Raw genomic sequence first — 24,157 nt, forward strand, 5'->3', positions numbered from 1 at the left:
CATCTGGAGGTCCTGTCCCAACATGACCTCACAGGGTTCTCAGTGTCTGGCCAACACTGAGACAAGGACAGAAGCATTGACTTAAGATGTATGCAATGAAGAACTTTGTGGCCTGTAATCCATGGGGCCATCATGGTGATGCATCAGTTCAAACTGAAGCAGAACAGCCTTACAGATGTAAGAAAAACTAATGATTATCAGCCATTGTGACCAAAACTGGTATTAATTCTATACATATAGTTCTGATTTAATGTAAATGCATGTGAACACTTGGTAGAAATAAAGGAAAAAAAATAATCTGTGGATGGACAAAACACTAACTTGTGTTTTAAAAGGAAAAGGAAGAGGAGAGAGAAAAGATATCCTGTAATGCAAGAAGTTCAGGCTATTATTTTGCAAAAATGTGTGCCTAACTAGGAATGTTAACACCTGCTATTTCTGAAGAAACAGCAAATCCCAAAGTATTTTACAAATCAAGAATATATTGGAAAAAAGAGAACAAGCTTGGGAAGAAATCCAGCAAATAGCTCATAGTGATGTTGTGCAGTAGTACAAGATGGGAAGTAACATGAATACTTTACGTTATTTGAATTATAATTTCAGGTAAGAGTCCTCTCTAGAGAAAGAAAAAAACTTCAGATTGTAATGCTATAATACATCAAAACAATGGGGGCAGTTAGAGATGAGAATCGAAGGTTTTAATTGTTACAAATTCCTATTTAGACAAAAAAAAAAAAAAAAACAGAAAAAAGAAAGTACTATCATCTCCACATTTATTATATGGGAAGTCTCTCTGTTGAAATTTGAGGAGTGCAGCTTCAGATACACAGAAATATTCAGGAACATGGAAATGGACAACTTATAAATTGATCAAAGTTCCACAAAACTTCATTTGAAGAAAGCAAAGCCATCAGTATTAAGCAAATAAAGCTCACCTGCACCTATCTAAAGCATTTTATTAAACACAAAGCAGAAGGTGAGACATTGCAAATGAATAATGCCTGGGGCTTTCATCACCAGAGACCTTGGGTTCAAAGCCTTGCTTAGGCCACAATGAAGCCTATTTACAGATTTCACAAGCCAAATTCAATAGCTGTTTCCCTGAAATACTGACTGTATCTTTCCTTTTGTTTGCAAAATATGTAACTTCAGCACTAAGACCCATACGTATTTTCATCAAACAACCACTTCCCATTGGCATAATTGGCCACCCCTTTTCACAGGAGGCCCAGGACAGAACAAGCAGGCTGTAAGTCATGCCTAATGTACACCTGCAAAAGAAACTGGATGAACTCTGCAACTGCAGCCTTGCCTCCCATCTTCATCCATCTACTTGCTAGTACGATTCTCATCATGTTCCTGCAGATCTTTGAAGGGGGTATTAATGTAAGGATCATTTGTATTCTAAAAGGATGTGATTTAACACCCCAAATCCACACTCAAAATAGCCTAATAACTCAGTTTATCCAGAAAATAATGAGTAAGAACTTCTGGAAAGAAAAATCTTATGATTCCTTTCTATGATTGTCTTCTTATTGTTTCACTAATGAAAAAACTGCTTCTGCTTTAGGAAAGGAAAAAAATATTTTCTCTTTCCTAGAAACACGTTTGTTCCCCAAAATTTTCTCATCATCACCTTTTTTAGAGCAGAGATGAATCTTCATTTTATCCTTTAAAGAAGAACAGAGAACCACAAAGGAGAACTGTAATATTAATCCATGAATGACTGTAAAGCTGGTTGATTTATCAGAACTACACACAGCAAAAATACTACTGTTGTGTTTTTTCTGCTGTTTTGTCTGAGTTCTGGCCCTTTGATACTCAATTCTGTTTCTTAAAATACCAGCCTTAACTCAGTTTTTACACTTCTATTCTGCTCCATCTAGTGGATTATTGATTTTTGCAATGAATGCTGCAACAATAGTATTCTAATAAACCATGCTGGGTTGGCTATTAGGACAAGGGAGCATGTTCAAATGATTATTTTTTTGGCTTTAGATGAAAGAAATTAAGTCACATTCCTGGGTATCTGGATAAGACTATAGGATTCTGGCAGCGTGTTCAAGCAACATAAATGGGAAAATGGTGTCATTTAATTATATCACTGAAATGAGACTAAGTAAGGGACAGGCCTTGATTATAAGGGACAGGTGGCAAAATTTCTCCTGGTGCTTGCACAATTTACTAGGTCAGTCCTGGGGAAAAAGAATATTCCATGCCTGTGTTGTTTTGCTAAAACATCAATATCCTCCAGGCTTCATAGCCTAGATTTCAGAGTTTCCTTCCTGCACTTGGTGATAGGCAAAATGAAGTTACACACTTGATAAGCTGCTTTGTTTGAATGATAGGAATAGTTTTACTCAACCAATTTCCCTTCAGTACACTTACAATTGCAGTGGGCTTTTTTCAGTGCAGTGCTGTTTGTAATACTCTCTTTGAAGACTGCTGAGCAGGTCTTCTGCTCACTTTTCCAAGGGGTGTTTAAGGTAATGAGAGTTTGATTGATGAGAAGAAAAATTAGGTAATTAGTCCACCCTTATGTATAGTTCATTTCAAATCAATGCAGCTTTTAATGGTAAGAATACTTGTTTTCTTTTCAAAAGCAAATATAAAAATACTTAGCCAACAAAAACCCCCGCATCAATGAATCAACAGTGTTTGTTCATACATGGAAGCACTGGAACCAATGATTCAAAGATAATGCTATTTACATGTCTGGTAGGCAAGGTGTAGGATGTATGCTCTCTGAAGCAATTTACAGCAGAAGAAGGAAATATTAATTTACTCTCCCAAACCACAAAAAGTTACTACGTTATGCTTGGTTTCAATCATGAATCTAGCTGGCAAAGCATTAAAAAAGGGTCTATAACCACAAAACCCAAAAGTTAATTGGAATATTAAGCCCAAGGATTTCCAAGTAATTGTTTCTAGTTTTCTTTTCTTTCTTCTCTCTAACGAAACAGGCAGCTCCAGTAGTCAGTTATAACTGGATGAGATAAAACTAACTCCACACTGATTTGCTGTTCAGGACTTTATTGTAATAGTATGCAGCCATATAGCACTTTCTATCAAAGAATCGTGAAGTGCTCCATAAATATTAATTCAATAAGCCTCACAACATGCAGGTGAGCATTGAGCAGGTGATATTATTGTATCTATTATATTTTTGCTGGAGGCATACTAAATAGAAGCGTCTTGTTCTGGAATAGAAATTAAGTTGATTCCAATCGCCTGATTTAATCACTAGAATTACTCACTCCATGAAAACCCTTTTGCCCCCACATCAAAAGGAACTTTGTCACCGACTTCTGTAGAGCCATGATTTCATGAAAAGACAAAATTCCTCCTTAGTAATTTGCAACTAAACACTACTTTTTAGGTTCAATGTCCTGCATTAGTTACTATATCTTCACAAAGTTTCCTCCTAGAAACAGATGACTGACTTCAACAGAGAAGCATAAATATTTTAAAGATTTTAAGTATGCACACAATTGACCTGATACATTATAACAGCCCCAGCAATATGACAATACACACCTTTGCTCTGTGCTGCTGCAATTCATGAGAGTCAGAGTTCTGACTTTGCAAACAGAATTGCAAACTTAATTTTCAGAAGTGACTTCCATTTTTACATTCACAATTTTGCAATCACCGTACTTGTGAGAACAGTGATATGCATTAAGGTAATTGATTGTACTTTGAAATCAAGTAATCAAATGAGCATCAATTAAGGCTGCAAATGTTTGAAGCCACAGAACTACAAAGCAAAATTATTTTTCCTTGTAAGCTTCCAGCAAAATACACTAAGCAAAACTCTGTCTTCTTTCTGGATCAGCCTCACACCAAATATTCAGTGAATATATTTAAGATTCATTTGGGGGGATAATAATAACTGAGGGGTCTACACGTAGACTTTTTCTATTTCAATATCTCATTTTATACTTAACCAACTCCCACAAAAAGATAAGTACCTCCTATGCACCACAGAGCCTAGCTTCTTCCATCTGACCCACCAAATGTAGCTGGAACCTGGAGAGAGATCCAGGCTTCCAGTACAAAGCATGGAGGAAGGCAGGCTCTCAGGGCAGAATATAAATGAGCCAACACAGACATACTGCTGCCACCTACACCTAGTTTATATGTACAGTTTATCACTAACTTTCAGCCCTGTGCTTCCACCAGGCTTCCTGGAAATGCCTTGCTCCTTTCAGGACTCTTGGCCTCCTATTCCATTTCTGCAGGAAGGTAGGTCAACATGCCTTTTCTCCAGCAAACTTGGATTGCTTCTCTTAAAAAATAAAACCTCCATTCCTTTCGGTTTACAGCCTTTTTCCAGATTTAACACTCTCCTCTGTATAAGGAATGAAAAGGTATTCCAGCTCCTGGGAAAAAGCTCACTCTAACTGTTACAGTGAAGGTGTGGAAAAGCTAAAGCAACCATCCTGGCTGCAGAAACACCACCTGTCCCTTTCCACAAGCTGGCTGCTGCTCAGGCACCGCAGTGGGGTCACCAGGATGGCACAGGAGAGAGTGACTGCAGACACTGAGTGTGGTATCTGTGTGCTGAGCTGTGAATGCCTGCCAGATCAGGCCCTCAGGGGACCCAGAGGAACATCCCCGCTTCCAGAGCTACACAGAAGATACCTTGTGAGCTGTTCAGACCTGTCAAAACAGACACTCCTGCAATTGCACAGAAGTATGATGCTGTAGATGGCTACAGAAATTTTAAGGGCACTCTAGAAACTACAGCATGAACTCCAACACCTGGGAAATTCCACTATTAAAAGATACCCAGGACCACCACTTTGGATTAAAGCAGATAAATTCCACCAATCTTTTCACTTCATGTAACTGGAGTATATTGGTGGAATCACTTTTGTTTGGATTGTCACTATATATGCAAAACTCCCTGAACCTCAACTAATCATTTAGCATCTCAGATTAGTACTAAAACAAAACAGAAAACCCCCACCTATTTTTGAGGTCCAAGAAAAGAAAAAACAACTTTTCAAGACTGTTTGAATCAGACTGACTGATTCAACCTGAATCTGCAAATACCTACTACAGCAGATCAGGTTTGTTGCTTTTCTGATTCCAGTGGAACTACCAGGAAAATCCCACCCCATAATAAGTGTTGGCAGCACCACATCCTGAAATTGTAAACTCCTGAGGCACAAACCTGTCTATAAAACTCTTGGACATCTAAGATTCTATAAAAATAATAATGCATTCAGCTTTATGCAATTTTCAGCTAAAACTCAGTCAATCCCTCTTTCTCTCCCCTCCCACCTCCACACAGTTACCACAGAAATTTTGTTCTGTTAGGGTAATATATATTTTTAATGCAAAATTTCAACAGGAACCATTTTTATGGTCTACTAATAAACCCCTGAAAACAGGGATTTATAATGGAAACAGTGACGGACCCTTAACTACAGTGTATGCAACCATAATAAAAAGAATTAATGTAGTCAATTTGTACTACTGTTCTCAGAACAAAAAAAACCTCTATTTCAACTGCAATCCTTTCACCAGCTGATTGGCAAGCCTGTCCATTTCTAGTCTGCAGTGTTGTCAGTTGTCTTCAACATGATAATGAGCCTGTCACCATATTCAAATAGCCCTGTGACAGCATGTTTTGTGAGCATGACGTCCACTGCAAAGGGTCTGTCAAAAAGCACCTTTCAGAAAATGAAAAGAGAATGCTTTTCTGATGATAAATCTAATTTCTTCATAGCTAAAAGAGTGAGATTTTTCATCTGATTTTGTCAGTGTTGTGTTGCATTTGTGTCTTCAGATAATCCCGCGTTCTGACGCATAAAATTTTAAAGTTATCTGTAAAGACAAAGTGAGAAATAATAATCTTTTTTGAGTTCACTGGAGGTCTTGCATAAAACTGCAGTACTGCTGGCTTTCCATCAAATTAAAACTGGAGGGGGGAGGGAATAGCGTGGAAGGGTAGCTTGCAACCAAAAGCAAATAAGGCTCCCAGTAAAGATCTCAAAGTCTGCACACACTAGGGTCTCCACTCTTCCCCCAACAGCCTATTAAAAAACCTCCCTTGCTCTGTGTGGTCCTAGTTAAGTATGACCACGTTGCATGAAATTCCCTGGCTTTCAGACCAAGACAGCAGAATGGAGGCACAGGCAGAGCTTCCAAGCACTGCTGCAACTCAGGAGTGCATGTTCCACACACTGTGTGTTCCACATTCAGCTGCCACTCCTGCTACCTGTCAGCTGGGGAAATTTTCACCCAGAGAAAAATTGGAATATTTTGGCAACACAGATTCCTCTCCATGTGTCTAAGCGTCCTCTGTTAATATCAATGGGAAATACAGAGGAACACTGAAACACAGCGCTACATTTTCCCTCTTGACAAAAGCTGTCCTTAATTTCACTTCACCTTTTAGGATTCTTTTCACCAGTAGCTGATTGAGGAGCTCACATGTAAAGGGAAGTGTTAAAAAGAGAAATGTAAAACCCCAACTGAAAAAGCAATAAACTTTTTTCTCTTTCAGTCACTGGGTGAGAAAGGGGTGGACACGGCTGGACTTTGAAGTCCCAGGCTGAAAGACACATTAACCTCAGAGCAGAAGTTTCACTTCTAGCTGTGCTTCTAACACCACATGTGACTTCTACTAAGCAACTCTTGTTCTCTTCCTCTGAGGTTTAATATTGTAAAATGGGGCTATTACTGTCTACACATCACAGGTGTTCTCTAAAATGTATAAAAAGTATTCCCTGAAAAAATTGTTGACAAGCTCATGACACATTTGCTGCAGAAAAATCATGCTGCACAAGCCCAAGGTGTTTCGAAAGTACTGAAGAAGCTTGTTTTTTCTTGAATATGGGTGAAAAACAGCAAACCTGTAACATCAGGATGATAAACAGGGACTTCCCTGGCTAACTACTGAATAGTATCAAAATTAAGTATTTTACTATTGCTACCACCATGTGTTTTTCAGGTCACTAAGAACATAAGGTTGACAATCACATAAGGCTACAGTCTAAAGGCTGTACCTGCAAGAGTCTGATGGGATTTGTATGGGGTATGGGGCACACAGATACTACAGGTGTGAAGGTACTAATTATCTTTACCCCTTCGTCATCTTCAACATTTGTCTTTGAAAGGACTTATCTGCTTTTGTCTCCCAACCTTCTTTTCTTTTCTTCTGCTTACACAGATGAATAAATACAAATATTTATTCTGCCTATAATTCATGATGGAAATTATGAGTGAATAAGGAATTTGATTAATTCAGGTCTACCAAGCTGAAATAAGACAATTTTACTAAAAGTCTATTTTTTTTGGTAATACAAGGAGATCTTAATACAGAGGATCTGTGTTTTAAATGTGGAATATACAATATGGTATGCCACCCTTGATCATGTAATTCAATACACCTGTAACTGAATAAAATGCAAAGGTAGGATTATTACAATTTTTTTTAAGTGGAGCCAACTAGGCACTATGCAGCTTTAGACAGCACAAATGGACAATCAGCATTAAACATGACTGATTTTTAAATTCTTCATTGCTCAGCTGGAGGGAAGTATTACAAGGCCAAAAAGCAGAGCTATGGACAGCTGGCTTTGTGCAGTACCAGTTCTCTGCCTCAATTTTCAAGCCATTCATTTCTTGGGGGGGGGGGGGAAGGGAGGGGGGAAAAAAGCCAAAAAAAAAAAAAAATCTAAACTAGGCCATACAAATGTACAAAGAAAGCTTGGGTCTCTAGGACTTCCATTGTCTCAGGGAGTCGTCACCACCCTGAACCCTCATTAAAGCCGAAGAGATGCGGGAGCGGCGTTAAAATGAATGCAAAGCGTTTGCCGCAATCTTCTGCTCACACCATCTCCAAATGAAGGCAGGCATTGCATAATCCGGGCAGCTCGAGCTCCTGACAGGTGGATGATTTATGCTCATAGTCGCAAGAATCGGAGAGCCTGCAGAGGACACAGCGTGAGCAAGGTGGTGGCGAGACAGATGCTCTCAGTGGGCTTGCAGAGGCTGGCAGGCTCCAGCTAGCTCAGGTGCAACTTGAACACTTTAGTACTGAACTCATATTGCCTGGATTCCAGCACAGCAAGATGCCATTTACAATATTATGTACAGTAGATATACTATCAAACCTATCTGTGTGCTGTTTATCTATGTGTGTGTACACACACACGCACAAAATACATACATTCTTTCTATTTGCATTTCAACTTGCTGTGCTCACGAACACTTTGCATGTGCATGTTCTCCACTGAAAAAGAAAGGGCAGATTAGGACAAATTCTGCATTGTTACAGCCACATAGCATAAGTGAAACCACCGAAGTTGAACAGATGTAAGTGGGGGAAGAATTTGGCTCTAGCTTTCAGAGAGCAGGGATGGATCTGGGATACTGAAAATCCTTTCAGTTTTAAGAGTGTTTGAAAGCTAGAAAAGAAAATGACCAGAGGAAAAATCAAAAGACCCACAAGTCTAAATATAATGGGATATTCTCATCACTAATGATATCTATTTGTAAAGCACAGGAAATGCCACAGTTACACTGTTACTGCAAAAAAGCACAATATTAGCAAAATATAATGTAAATGACCCTCATGTCATCTACTTCAATCTTTCAATGACATTATTTTCACTGCTTTATTTGGGGGTATTTAAAAATCCCACCCAAAATTGCAGCATCATTTCCAACCATGTAATTCAGCTTCCTTTTCAAAAAGGAAGTAGAAATGGGGGTTTTACTTTTCATTCCTGTAAGCAAGAAATTGGTGTGTTAAAATAATACAGAAATGAAAATACACACATATTTTATTTCTGAAAATGAAAACAAGAAAACCTTATACATGTTTATGTATACAAGACCTTATACATGTTTATGCCACACCTCTATACGCTTTTTTCTTTTTTAACAGAAAAGGCCAGGACTAAATTATCCTACCTTAAGCATATCAACAAAATAAACAATTCACCTGCCTCATATCAGACCCTCCACATTTTCCAGTGAAACCTGTCACTTAATCAAGTATGTAATTTTCAGGGGCAACTGAGGAGTTAAAGCATTCAAATGTGCACACTGCAGGTTATCTGGGTTGAATCTGGGACTTTGCTGACTCTCAGCTCCTTTCCACTTTAACAGATGGGGTCAGAGGTGAAACTGCAGACGAGAATTAAAGACACATACATCCCTTTAATCAGATAACACATTCAAAGACTTGCAAATTCCCAAGAAGCCACTTTACAGGCACGTGTCATGGGCTATTCCATAAAGGGGGAGGGAACAGTGAAGAGGGAAAAAGGACTTATTTCAGCTAACCAGCATTAAAAAAGGAAATTAGAGAAAACAAATGGCAACAAAATGGGATGGACTGCTAATATTCCAAATGCTTTCTCATTGCACACACCTCCCTAGAGAGGAACACCAATGTTGGAAGCCTTAACACTGCATTCAAATGTTTTTCCTAACTTCACTAATCAGCTGTGTTTAACAATACTTCTATAACAAGTATTTTAATTGGAGATGAGCTGAAGCATCCTGCCAGGATGGATATCTCCGGCAATACCAGGATGCCCAGAAGGAAATACAGTCATTCAGCCTGACTAGTCCTCACGAAACAGTGAGTCAGCTAACAAAAACCTCAAGGAATTCATGATTCTCTCTCCCACCTGGCCAGAAAAAAAACTGCCTGGATGATATGTGCTCACAGCAACTATTTTCTCATCAGCATTCTTCTGATACAATCATGGTTTGGAAGAGGAAAATGAACAGAAAGTCATGAAAATGACAGAAGATAAAAAGAGAAAAGAGAAGGATGTTATGTCATCTTAGCTACTCTGTGGCTTTGTTCTCCAATTACTGCATCCCTCTGCATCTCATGCAGGATCAAGCAATGGCCACGTGGCACATCCAGCAGCTGGAAGACCAGCAAAGACTGTGGCTGTGAACACTAGACTCAAGAGCTGTTCCAACTTCTTTTTGCCTGAAATACAGTCAGAGAATTTGGGTGATGTTCTTGAGGGCTCTTGAGAAGGAAGAGTCTATTCAGTCCCTTATTATCTCAGCCTAATTCTTCACCTGAGTTATAACTCAACCAGACTTTCTAATACATCTTTGAGCAAGAATCCATTTAAATTGGTATTATAAAACAGATTGCTACTTTTTAAGGGAAATATTAATTTTCCTTTATTTTGACATTTAGCAGTCTATTCTGTCTTCAAATTGGAAACTTATGAGCTTTCATTAAGAGCTTGACAGGGAAACCAGCAAGTGGCTTGTGACCTGAAAAATCAGTACAGAGGAAGACTTCTCTTAACACCTCAATAGTAACATGCTGGTTCCCTCAGTCTGGATACAAAGTGTATTTAAGGCCATCTCTTAAGTAACCTTACCATAACTGATACCACTTCCTACCCAGAAATGCTGTTCTGGTGACTTAGACAAGATACTCTTCCCAAATGTTATCCGCTGAGATTGACCATGCAGTGAAATCTCAGGTGCCCCTTTCTAAAGTCTGGATTGAACTACAGAAAATAAGAAAATGAGACAGAGCACAGGAACTTCAGATGCTGGAGACCACTGTAAACACTATCTGGCAGACTGTCATGAAAGCAACATGTGGCTGTACAAGTGTTGAGCAAATGATAGGAGACTGATCTGTCGATTGATTCAGATCACAACAAATGACATGGCTCATCTTCAGTCACCCACCCACAGAACTGAAAGGAGTATTGGAAAGAGACAGGGCATTGGTGGAGTGATTTTTACATTGCTGAATAAAAATGACAAGAACAGCACTGTATGGACTAATGCTTGGCTGAAGAGGGAAAGAACAGAGACAAAAGATGAGGATTACGATCTTGTACTACTTGTTTTTTCCCAGATCTGTATGTGCTCAGCAAGCAGCAAAGTTACCAAGATTCTCTCTTGCTGGTCAAGCAGTTTTGCTGGTAACACCAGCAACAAAACACCAGCACACCAACAATTCTGCCACCAAGGGCACTGACTGGAGTTAAGCTGATTAAGGGACAGTATCACGCAGACTTTCTTTTAGAAAGTATTTTATTTTTTCTTAATTATTTTCATAATTAAGTGTTTTAACATGGAGTGCAGTAAGACCCCATGCAAGCAAATTGTATGGAATGTTAATTTTGGATCTGCTACACTAAAACTGTAAATCAAATTGACTTCTCATCTTATACCTGATGATCCTGAGACATAAACCAGATGCTTAAGAGAAAAACAGATACACACATTAAGTTTGCTGGAAAAATAAAGAGCAAAAAGGAAAATATTGATATTATTCAGTAAGTGTAGATATTTAACATAGCTGTGTTTGACTTTCTCCAGAATCATTTATCTAATAAAAGACTATTGAGGCTTAAAATAAAGCTATGTTTTTTCATTTATGAAGATTAATAGCTATATTAAGCAACTACTGTGAGCACAACAGACTCCCCTCATAATTTCCCTTTTCTGTCATATAAATACCCAAAGAAAAGAAAACAAAAAAGAAAGAAAAGGGAAAAAAGAAAAAGCTGGTTAGATGAGATCTATTATTAGAATAGCTAGTAAGCATGGCAAAATCTGACAAAGTGACAATTCATTGCAGATGATCACATTTATTTCAGAATTCAGGCTGCTGACTTTCAACCACAAAAGCCACATTACAAACATCAAATGAAATAATATTCCAGCTTCATATTCCAGTGACTCAGTGAGTAGAACTGGCAAAGGCTCGCCACTTGCAATAACTCCTCAGCTTATAAAAGGGCAATGACTGCTCAGAGAGAAGACTGTGGCTTAGTTACACTAATGTCTCAAAACTCACATTGATTCTAACCTTTTTTTTCTAAGACAGCAGAGATTTATAAGTGTGAAATATTTGAGGGATAGGCACTATATGAGATCAGATGTAACAACTGCAGGTGGAAATCTTCTTACTTCTCAACACATTCATGGCTTTGACTGAGTGAAGAGGCCAAGAGAGTTCCTCAGCCACTCAGCTTTTCAGTGCCAATCCATCCCAAGCAGCAGCAGCAGTCTGCCTGCACATCTGCCACAGCAGTTCTAGTCAACAGCACCTGCATCACTGCAGCCCTTCACCCCAAATAATCCTATGCTACATTCTGTTTTGACAAAGATTTCACACAGCAAGAGTCTTGATGAGGAGCTGTGGGTGCTGCCCAGGCAAAGGCTGAGCAAAATACAGAAAGTTTGGCATCAGAGTTTACTTTAGAGATAAGGACATTCACTACCCTTAAATGCACTTCTACCAGAGATTCTACACCTATAGCACTCAAGCAGGGGATGTGCAAGTATCCACACAGCAGAAACAGAAAAAAAGTGAAGAATACATATTACATTAATGTTACTCTTTACAAAAGGAGACTTACTTAACATAAGGCAGGACCCACGTGCAAGAATTCAAGAACTCTGCAATAAAGGGCAGTGCCACATCTGATGTGTGTGTTTATGGGTGGCAGAGACCAAAAATGAAAGGCAGCTACTTGTCTGTGAGATCATGGGAAAAGCCCTGCATCCTTCAGACTTGTCTCTACCTATCCTTATCACTTGTACTGCTGTCTCTATACTTCCAGTGTATAAGCAAATGTTCATAGGGGCTAAATCCAACAAACACATTTTGCAAACAATGGAATATTTTCTAGAAAATTAGGAAAGTACTGCTTCCTTATTTTAGGATCAAAAGAAGAAATATGACAAATGAAGACATGCAGTTAATCACCTCAGATTATGATGAGAAAATATTAGTACAAAGTGATTAATTTTTAATAGTAATTTAAGTAGACCCATGAAACTGCAGAACCTACTCCTTCCAATTGTAAGCAATATGTAAGGTAGGTGCACTAAGAAAATTACAGTAAAATGTAATCCCATTCAGAATCCTTCAAACTCATTAACAAAAGTACAAAGTAACTTTAGGTTGAAAATATTCTTTGCCTGTCTGACCCTGCAAACAACTGCTGCCACTGGGATTCTCGGCAGCAATGATTGTGTGAGCAGACCCAACCAAACAGCTAATCTCAAGGAAGCTGCTGGTGAGTGAGCCAGCAAACAGCTCTGACCTCAGATCTGCCATTGCTAACACAAAAACTTCCCCATTTACAGATCTGTGTAAAGCCAAGAAATGTAAATAGTTCTCAAACTCAGACTTACAAACAATACTGCTTTCTCCACATCCACTTCATACCTTCTCTTTTCTGCAAGGCAAGCATTTGTATAAAGGGACAACAGTAATACAAAATTTTATCTAGAAAGAGAGAAATTTTATTTAAAGAACAAGTCCAGCGAACTGCTGGGATATCTGCTTTATTCCACAAAATACTCAGAGACAGAACACAAACCAGAGTGGCACAACACTGGAACACAAGCACCATGAAAGCTTCTCAGGAGGCCAACATTTGGTAGGAGCTGTAGGTGCTTTCGTGTGACTTGGGACAATTATCCACAACCCCAATATCTGCTTTTTCTGGGGTATTTTTCTAGTGGATGAATAGAAATGCTCGTTGCTTGAGCTGACTATAAACACTAACCTGAAGTTGAATAGTTTGTCCTTCTTCATCAGTTACAGAGAGTGGAGAGTCATGAGCTGCATTTTAGGGCAGACAAATTGGGCTGTCAGTTCTAATGTGTGAACTGGGCTATCAGGTCACATTTTGGTTAGGAGCAAAGAAGCCTACTTATGAACACCAGCAGCACTTAGAGATTAGCTTCTATTGTTTCCAAGGAGATTTAACAGGTCCCAGTATATATTAATCCAAGCACACACTGAATGAAAGAAAGAAAGGGAGTGCAAAGAGAAAGAGGGGAAAGAGAAAAGGGAAAGGAAGAAATAAAAGTGAAGGGAGAAATAAAAGGGAGGAAGAAAAGGGGGGAATGTGTGAATGGGGAAGGAAGGGAAGAAAGGGGAAAAGGAAGAAATAGGAAAGGAAAAGAAACAATTCAAAAAAATAGCTGCACTAGAAACCGAACTCCTTCATAATACATTGAAACATAGAAGAGAGCTGAGACATCAACAGAAGACACACTATGTTATCTCTTGATGTTATAACACAGGAGGTTTGTTTAATATCCTGCATTAATGGAGAAGCTCCTTAAGTGTAATATTACGATAGAGAGCATAAGAAATATCACTGAGGTCACTGCTGCTCTATTAACTGTCATCCTGTACAGAAATATTTTCTTTGAATACCATTAATGCTTTCTCCTTTCCTTTGTTCTGATTTCTAAAGGCAGCAGAAACTAAAACTTCATCCGCAATAATTTCTGCCTTCGTCTTGGCAGACTAATGGTATTAGACTTGTAAGAGAAATTTACCTTGGCAATGTCTGATGCACAGGTCTTTTCAAAAGAGATGTTGTTAGAAGGAATCCTATTAAGCAGGCTTTTTCACTACCCTCAAATCATAGGTGATAACACAATTTTAGTCATAAAGAAGATTGCTTAGTTTTATTTATTATTTTGAGAGCGAATCCATTAATCTGCTCCTCTGCATATCACGAATCTCTTTACGTAAGACCAAACTCAAGCTGCCCGTTCTCCTTGCTCTATTGGATTCATTTTCATAGACTGTCAAAGCCAGAAAGGATCAATATGATAATTTAATCCGATCTGCTGCTTAACACAAGCCAAAGATGTTCATATGGTAATCTTTCCATAATAAACTCAGTAATTTATGCTTTAAAATACACATACCTCTTTCTAAAAATGTATTCTTATATTTGAATGAATGAAATCTCTCAATGTGTGAAGCCAAATTATTTTAGAGACCTCCAATTTTAGCATGTTCAGAAAAAGTGTAACTCATGTAATAATCTTCTGGTTCATTACATGAGCATCTAAAATGCTCAAACATTTTTAAAACTGTCAGGAATTGCTTTTATTTAGATCACAGCTAAATAAAAACACTTAAAAGTCCAGGATTTCTTTACGAAGTAGATTCTAACTACTGCCTTACCATTTCCCTAGGGATGCTGAGGTCTCTCTGAGGGCCTGTATGAATTCTCAAAAAACCCAAGCAAAGTAGTGAATGAGAAGTGTTGAGGGCCACTCACTGAGCAGGGCAAGTACAACATACAAACTGCTCTGCTGTGATGGGAAGGGTTACACATCAAGTCAGCAGTGCCAGATGAAAATCTCAGAGAGTTTGTGATCATTTTTAGTGCCTGAATGATGGCTCATGTACAAGCAACTGTGAAGATTCACAGACACAAAAAGGTGCATTGCTGATTTCCCCATAGCACAGATTGCCAAACCTGCCAAATGAGCAGCAATCTAACACACCTCTAAGAGCTTACATTAATACTTGGTGAGGATCTGGCTTCTCATTTGTAATAGCAGCACTAATTAAGCTGGAATTTTGTTATTCTGCCTATTCTAAACCGGGTACCAAGTGACTGATGATGATTTTTAAAGGCCATCCATCCCTAAGGAAAATACAAACGTACTTACATGAAGCAACCCATGCCATTGTTATTGAAGTATACTTTACTTTTCATATAAACTTCCATTTCTTTCCATGTAGCACTCATTTAGGAACTAGACTTTTTGAAATAACAAGCAATGCAGATCAGCCACTGCACATGGTCCATAACAAGTTCTGAAAACACCCAAATACCAGAAATGAGAGATATATGGGAGATGTTTTGGTATCAACAGCCCTGTAAGAAATATGAACTAGTACTGCACAGAACTGTGAGAGCTAGAACAGGATACAGCATTCCAGATGGTCTAAAAGCTGCATGAGTGCCACTCCACAGATTCCCCTCTGAAGTGTAGTTTTTAACCTCCCTACAATACAGGGGCAGGTAAAACTGAGGCTAAGGCTTTGCATCTATGGAGAAAACTAAAACATATGGAACAACCTCTTGTAAAAACAGTTATACAAACGCTGCATCTGAAACAAAAAGTGATTTTATTTCGGAATAATTCCTCCACTGGAATTATTTCACATGGGAAGCCCTTAGGAGCAAGATCTGTCCTATAATAAACTTGGAATAATATCTTCTACCACAAGCCTATGCTAGTAAATAGTCCCACAAATATTATTAATAGGCAAATAGTACTAATTAAAGATCAGATATTGAATTCTACTCAGATCACCTAGCAATAGAAAAAAAAAAGTCAAATATCTACTCAAGACTCCCCATACCATCTTATGTAGTTTTACATCCAATTTTTCCTCTGAGAAAAGAAAAAAAATGAACCCCTTTTACTCAATCCAACTAGCTGTATAACAAGGGAAATAGCCAAAATACCCAACCTTGCACATGAGCACAGATTTAATTCTACCACCTGAAGCAAAATAATCACTGGCTTCCAAAGAGTTTGAAAGGCCAAACTTTAAAGACAGAACTGAATTATAAACCAACAGAACTGAAAACTACTGAATGTCCTAAAAATGTTCATTTTTAAAAAGGGCAAATTGTTGTACATGTCTCCCTGCACCCTTTTAGCAATTTCAATATTATTTCAAGAAATCTCAAGGGATACATTTGAAAAGTTTATCCCTAGACTATACAAGAATCTTTAATGTTGTTTCAGCTGTTCTCATGAATCTGAGACAATTTACCAAAATAAAAGTACAGTCAAAGAAACTGCATTTCAGTAGAAGAATCAATTGGGATACTTGAAAACCTGATTTTTTGTAACACTGACACAAAATTAAATATAGAAAAAAGTATTTTTTTTTCTTTGACTGCAGTGTATTCTGCTTTGCTGCTAATAACCCTTACCTAAAAAAGTAAACGAAAACCCCACATCCTCATATTTGTCCTGTGCCTAAAAGCTCATCAGTCTCTGCTGAATGATACAGTATGAAGTATAACATCCTCAAAACCCATCCACAGACCCAAACATGTTTTTAAGTAACAGTCCATGGGCTAAACCAAAATGTGTTCCTCCAGATCAGTCTGTACAAACCTTCTTGCGATACTCAACAGGAGATGCAGCCAGGGCCTCAATCCCAGGCCAGCCCAGCCTGACATTGCTGTAGCTCCTGGCCCACATCCTAAAAATCATTAAGAATCTTAATCTAGGTGCTGCTGGTTCAGCCTCACCAAGATCCATGAGAAAATGTACAGAAAATTCCTACGCAACCTTGTACTTCATGTGACCAGAAATCCAATTCCCTCCCAGGATTTGACCCCAAAACACAGCCCCACCACCCTAACACTGGGTCTCCCACAGAAACACTGGATGCTAGATGAAAAACACCATTATCTTGTCACATAAATGATTCAACATGCAGATGTCATAAGGGAAGCCACCCTATGCATTTGCTATAAGTGGTGTTCAGACCCAGCCCTAGAAGCCAGGCTAAAACTCAGAATCTACCATGAAATTCATATGACAATTCACAAAATAACAATGTAGTGAAGTCCTTTGCAATGTGAAAGAAAGCACAATATCTGATAATTGTTTCACTTTGGATTACACTTTAAAATTGTTTGTTAAGGATAAATTTCTACAAGAAAATTCCCCACAAACAAGGTAAGATTTCTGGAGAAGATGCACCCTGGCAGATGTGCTGTTCTTGTAAGGAATGTGATGCTCCTCTCAAAGCTGCTTAAACTTGATTTTATTTCAGGTCTGCAACTAAATTTTTTTTGTAAATAGATTTAGGCTGTCAATTTCCAGGCATGCTGTGCCATCAGCATGTAGAGACTGCTGTGACAAACGTGGAGGCTGCAGCAGCAAATTTTATTATAAACTGGTAATTGAATTGAACAGGTTTACATTTGAATAGATTTACTGCAGCGTGATCTCTGACATGCTGCATGAGACTGAAATCCTTGTCTGTACATAAAGAAACACTTGAGATGCTGCAAGAATAATTTCAGCTTATTTTAAGTCTGTGCTAATCAATAAATTTATACCACTTTACACATGCAAGAAGTCAGTACATTATCTTTCTTAATTTTGTACATAAAGTATGTGGTCCAAGTCAAAAAGTCATCTCCAGACTTTCCTGTAGGTTAAAATAACAACATCCATTTCCAGAACTACCTTCCAACAAGAAAAAAAAATCTTTACAACAAATAGTCTTACAAATGTACTGTGAATCAGCATGATTTAAAAAGTGGCCACTAAAGGGAGAAAAAAATAAAATGCCCTTACATGTTCTTGCAGGTTGTTATAATAGGTGGTAGATAAACAACACTGTTTTTTCAAAGTAATTAGTTATTTTGCCATTTAGAAAAAGATATGTACTTTTAGAGTAGAAAATTCATGCAATTCTTATTAAGAAAACTTGTGGGAATTATTTGAATCCATGGACAATGAACATTCAAACAAAAAAATGTTACTCGCAATGTACATCTGTATTATCCAACTAAATTATTTCAGTTAACAAAACTGCATGTAGAAACAGTAAACCTGCACACAGATTTGCTGAGATAATTACTCATTTGCAGAGGAGACAAATTCCTCTTGCAGTCCCAGAAGCTGCACACAGCCTAGATTTTTTACAATATATGTATGTTAATGCATGCACAACAGTGCCCTCAAAATTCAGAGGGAAAAGGATTAAATCAATTCACCTGCATGTGCTCTTGGTAGCACTGTTTCATTTTCAAAGAAGTTGCTCAATAGATCTGTATATTATCTGTATATATACAGATATACACTGAGACCCTAGTGATACAGGGTCTTAACCTACTAAGAAAAGATGCTAAGAAGCACAGTCCTTTTCAAAAGGTGCCATACCCAGTCATCCCTTTCTTTTTACAGTTTATCTAAGCCTCATAATTTCACTTTTAAGTGACTGCTCCTAGTGGTCAGTTATAGCAGGATTTTGGCAAGTCAGAACTCTCCCATAACCACTGAAGAGAGGGTCAAATCCTGCCGTTCTTACTGAGGCAAAATCTCCATCGAAACTGACAGGAGTTTTGCTCAAGTAAGACTAAGGACAGCAGGATTTGGCTCACAGGATCATAGCATCTGCCAAAGCAGTTGCACAGAACAAGGTTTATTCTTAGCAAGTATAATCCAATAAGAATATGTCTAGGTGCGTGATAGACCTAATTTGCCCATCATCTCACCACTGGTCTATGCTGTTTCTTGGATTTTTACCCCAATAGCTGAATACTAACCCTGTTTTGCATTACCACCAACCCATTTGCAAAAATCAGCCATTTATTAAAGCCGAGTTTTCAAGCACTGACAAAGCAAAATTGAATAGGATTGAAGTGGTTGCTTAGCACAAAGTACTCTCCCCTGGATACAATACTTAGAGAACACTGCGCTGATTTTATTTCAAATGTTTATCTAGTTCAGAAGCACATGGCATCTTTCTTGGTGGTGACAGTGCCCTAAAATAATAATGCATGTAATACATGCACTTACAAGTGTATTCTTGCATATACATTAACAACAATGTACGTGCATTGCAGGCAACCAAGATTTGAGGAATCACCTCTGTGTCACATAGATGAAGCAGGTTCCAGGTAAGACAGCACCATTTCTTGAAGTATATTTTCTTGCATTCACTATCTTCAAAATGTAATTGATGAATTAAAACATTCAATATATACTTACAGTGAGGGGCAGAGTTCTCAGAGACTTTTAGGAAAAAAAAAGGGGAGGAGGGTGGATTCTCCTCTTCTGCATGCCACAATTTGCTCCAGTGTAGTTACAGTAACTTCAGCACACACACACAATACTTGTTTAATTTAGAAGTAACTCTTTTCATTTGTCCTGATGGAATGAAAACTGAATAAAAGGAAGACACAGTGTGTGTTTTGGTTTTCTGCCAGAACTGGGACAGTAACAGTGGATAAGGAATGGAGGCAAGAAATGTTTGAGAATTCTGATGGTTACTCTATCAGTTACTTACTGAAGGAGACTGAATGCTGAGGTACATTTTGCTGTACTACACAAGATGATGAACTCTATGTGGATAAAGCATGATTTGATAGCTTAGAAGCAGATGGCAGAAAGAGCAAGTATATATGACAATTGCCTTTGCAATAACTGATTAGAACACTCACCAGTCTCTCTTCTTTCCTGACTGCCCTACAGTTGTAGCAAGTGTTTGCAGAGATACAGATTGAGGTGGTCAGTCTTACCTTCTTTCAGCATGCCAACTTTTAGACACTTCATGAAGCGGCAGGCTTGGCAGGACTTGCGTCTGCGCTTCGTGATTTCACATTCATTCGTTGCTGGGCAGCTGTACTCTATGTTACCTGTGTGGAACAGACAGGGGAACAGGGGCTCAGAGTCACTGACTGACCAACACAACCAACACACAAAAGTACTCATACAATTGCCTTTGTATTTCATTTTGGAACGTATCAAGAGTAAGCAGTGCTACAGGAGGAAACAGCTCTCAAGTAAAAATAAATAGCTGAGTTAAAAGATTAATTTTTTTCACCCTTTTTTTTTAAATCTAGACATCTATATGAAAGAAATATATACAAAACCACAACTAATGTGAGGCTGTGTCTCACTCCAAATATGGTACCTAGGAAAATCCTTCATGTATGTTATTCCTGCTGACAGAAGAAAGATATTTTGTCATTTATTTTCTGTACCAAGCCACAGGCTCAGGCTCCTTCTCTGAGCACTCTTTATTTTCCTTTTTAGCCAATTTCGTTAGTCTGTCTTTGCCCAGAGTTCAAAAGAAGGACTGCTTTACTGCATAATCAACTATAACAGGTACCACAGAGTTTCACCCTTCTTCCACTACAGCTGGCACAGAGCATAAGGCAGTATTCTAGCATAAGGCTAGAACATCTAGCATGTTCTGCAGCTACCAGGCCAGATCTCTGCTCCAGGACATCTCCTCTTCTCTCTATACTTTCAACCAAGTTCTTGTACTGAGAGGCTTCAGGAATAGGATCATTCCTGCCAAGCTGTCAGAATAGCAAAAACTAAAAGAGATGTTTGCCTTTGCCCCTGCTTCTCCCAATTCCCTTCTTAAGGCCTACAACAAGCTCCATCCTTAAACATGAGCCCTTCTCATCATGGGCAAAGCAATCTCTTTTTTTCCTTGTTGCTACTGCTAATTCATATTATTTCTCCTCAAAAATCAGAAAATAAAAGCTTGCAAATGAACGAGTAAAATACAAGAGCAGTTTACTTTTTTAAAATCACATCTTTGGGTATCCAAGTCCAAATGCTAGAACATCTGTTCTCTTTTGCCCTGGTACCACTGCACTTTTCATAAAACAGCTTAGCTCAGCTTATTCATCTGCCCATCCATGCATCCCAGAGCCCAACACTACATCCAGTATGACAGACTTTGCAACAGCCCAAAGTTACACTGGGAAACTGACTTTTAAATAAAGCATCTTCCAAATCAGTCTGTCACATCTTGCTTTAAAGGTATTTCTTTATTTCCTAACCCCTTCCCCCTATGATAAAGTGCATTAGTATCTTAATGAAAATGCATTCTGTTTATTGCCCTCTTGGGAAGCAAGAGGTCATCACACCAAATGCATAAATTGTCATCAGAGACAGTCCGAGCATAATCGCAATTTTGCTGCTCCATGTTTGCTGCACTCGGGGTCCATCAAAGTCCCCTGAAACATGCACAGGTTCTAATAATTAGCATAGAGGCTGCCTGGGACCACAGCATTGATGAAATATTTCAGAGTTAATCACACTTCGTAAACACTGATTTATATTGACTACCTTTCTCCAGACTGATGTCTCCTCATTAAATATCACATTAGTGGATTGCAGGATTGCACAAAGACTCAAATGCTCAGCAACTGCTAATTCAACAGGAAGTAATACTTAAACCACTTACATCTATTGAAAATTGGTTAAGTACTTATGATAAAGGAGGTCTGCATGGCAACTCTGTGCACTCTGCCAACACAACCAGCACATTTGGCACAACCTTTTCAGGCCTTTGCAGGCTTTCTTCCCCCTGGACATTGCTGCATGAGCGAGTTAGCAATGCTGGTGAGTGAAACAGATCTTGGTATGCCTGAATGCTAATGACAAAAGTCAAAGCAGTTTAGTCCTTTTCCCCTTTCTTAGCTGCTGTGGAGAAAGCTATTGAAGAAACTGAAGGATATGGTGGGTAGGGAATTCAGCACAACAGTTCCTGCAAAAGGTCTTTCTTTCCAATACACATTAGAAAAGTTAGGAAATAACACTTTTGGAAGGATAGGTAGAAAATGATGGTAAGGGCAAGCTTAAAAAAGGATTCACATTATCCTCTCCTTCTAACAAGGCATTCTTAGAAAGGCACAACCACTACACAGGAAGACCTTCAAAGCTTTCAATTTGTATCTAATGAATTTCATTACACTACAGTAATAAATGTATTACCATCCCTATCTTAAAAAAATAAAGGAGAAACAGGGAATCAGAAATGCTTTGCACAAGATCAAAGACAAAGATACCTTTGCACAAGGTCAGAAACGATCTTGATCAAAACAAGATCAAGATTATAACAGAGAACTTCAGGAAGCAAAGCTGTCTACCAGGGCAGGTGGAACAGTCTCGCTGTATCAAGAGATCCCGTCACAAGATACAAAGGTACAGGTGCCAAAACCAAGAAGCAGCATTCAGAACCAGAAAGATAAATGCAAGATTGCTCATTTCATTATGCAGACATTTCTAATCCACACCCTGACATTTCACATTTCTGCAAACTATGCAACGGTCTGCAGCAGGCACAGTGTAGCTTACTTTTCCTGCAAATTCTTGATACCTAAACAATGCTAAAAGGAGCTATTATTCTAGTCACTTGGATTCCAATACTTTAGCTTACAGGGGGAATCTCCTTTCAATTTAAACTGCTTTTCTTTAATGACTTGTATTTTAGAGCGGACACTCAATATTAATTTTTGGTGTTGTAAAATGAACTTGGAAGATGCTACAAAGAATTCCTCCAACGAGCTCAGCAGAGTTACAGGAATAGAAACCAAAATCCACCTCTTACCAATGACCACAGCTAATCCTCATAAAGTGGTTCCGGCATTTTAGAAGGGGGCTACACTGCAGTAAGGGTTCAAGGAACAAACACTTTGTCTCCAGTGCACATGCAGATGCAGGGGATATCTATATCACACTAAAATGTGTTTTACCTAGCACTGCAAGTATTAGTGGATTTACTTTCATTAAAAACCTGAATTTACTGCACGTTCCAGGTCATTACAGCTTTCATAATTTCTTATTTACTTCTAGATATGAATTCCCATTCAAGATACTCAGATCTGCATTTTATTTCAGAGGAAGAACCGGAAGGAATCTCTACCAATTCCTGACTTACTTCAAGATGCTAGAGGCTGAGACGGAGCAGCTAGGAAGAGTAAAAGCTGAGTTTGCCCAGTCCTGTCAACAGCTGGAGAGGAAGTTGTGTTTTACAGTGAACAAAATCAACATGGCAGCTCGGGGGCTTTAAACTGGGCTGACAAGAGCGATTGAGCGATTTATAATATCTCCTGGCTGCTTTTCAGAAAGAGCTGGGCTCTGATTGCTTATTTCAGAGTCTTTTGTACAATTAGTTTGCAGGCAATATAATTTTCTCACTTACTCCTTAATAGAATCGTGCAGCTAGCTGGCTGATAGAATAACAGCATATATGTAAAACTCCTGCCTAAAGTGCCAGGGGATAATTTGTATATTCCTTTCAGTAGCGTAATGGACTTTTACAGTTTGGCAGTTAAAGGGCTGAGTAATATAAATTACTATGACGCTTGAAAATAAAAATATATGTCAAATCTTCACTCCCCAAACACATTTCCCTGTGCTAGAATAATATAATGGGATTTATACCAGCCTAAGCCCCTTTTCTTTCTTCATGTACTGAAGAATGTTTATTTAAAATCAGTTCCTTTTTTTACTGATTTGTTAAATTTTAGTATCCCAGTTGAAAAATGAGAAAATATTTCTAAACACTGTGCTTACCAATAGCAGCTGAAACTGAAAACATCATGCCATTTGATCCTGAGATAGCAGGTGAGCTGCTAAAACTTACCCTGTATACCCAGCTCTCCAATTCTACATGCTTCAGACAGTCACATCTTTACACACAGCTCAGGATAAATGGGCTGAGGTACCATTTCTTTTTTACCTCACAGATGAGGTTTGGATGTTACTTGAATGAGGAGTGAAGAAAGAACAATTTTTGTGGTACAGGGACTTACTCAATGGCTTTACAAGTCAGGCAACTGAGCGGATTTAGCCAAGA

At 38.5% G+C, this 24,157-nt stretch overlaps 1 protein-coding gene across 32 annotated transcripts in view; it reads right to left on the reverse strand.

Annotated features, from left to right (window-relative positions):
- ESRRG (estrogen related receptor gamma) overlaps positions 1 to 24,157 on the reverse strand; it is a 390,326-nt gene that overhangs the window by 90,443 nt on the left and 275,726 nt on the right. For all 32 annotated transcript variants that reach the window (XM_063152197.1, XM_063152186.1, XM_063152210.1 and 29 more), the window contains one exon: positions 20,076 to 20,192. In XM_063152197.1, the coding sequence (XP_063008267.1) occupies positions 20,076 to 20,192 (117 nt within the window). The remainder of the gene's footprint in view (positions 1 to 20,075; positions 20,193 to 24,157) is intronic.

The sequence above is a fragment of the Melospiza melodia genome, chromosome 3, assembly GCF_035770615.1.
Source record: "Melospiza melodia melodia isolate bMelMel2 chromosome 3, bMelMel2.pri, whole genome shotgun sequence".
In the NCBI taxonomy this organism is placed as follows: domain Eukaryota; kingdom Metazoa; phylum Chordata; class Aves; order Passeriformes; family Passerellidae; genus Melospiza; species Melospiza melodia.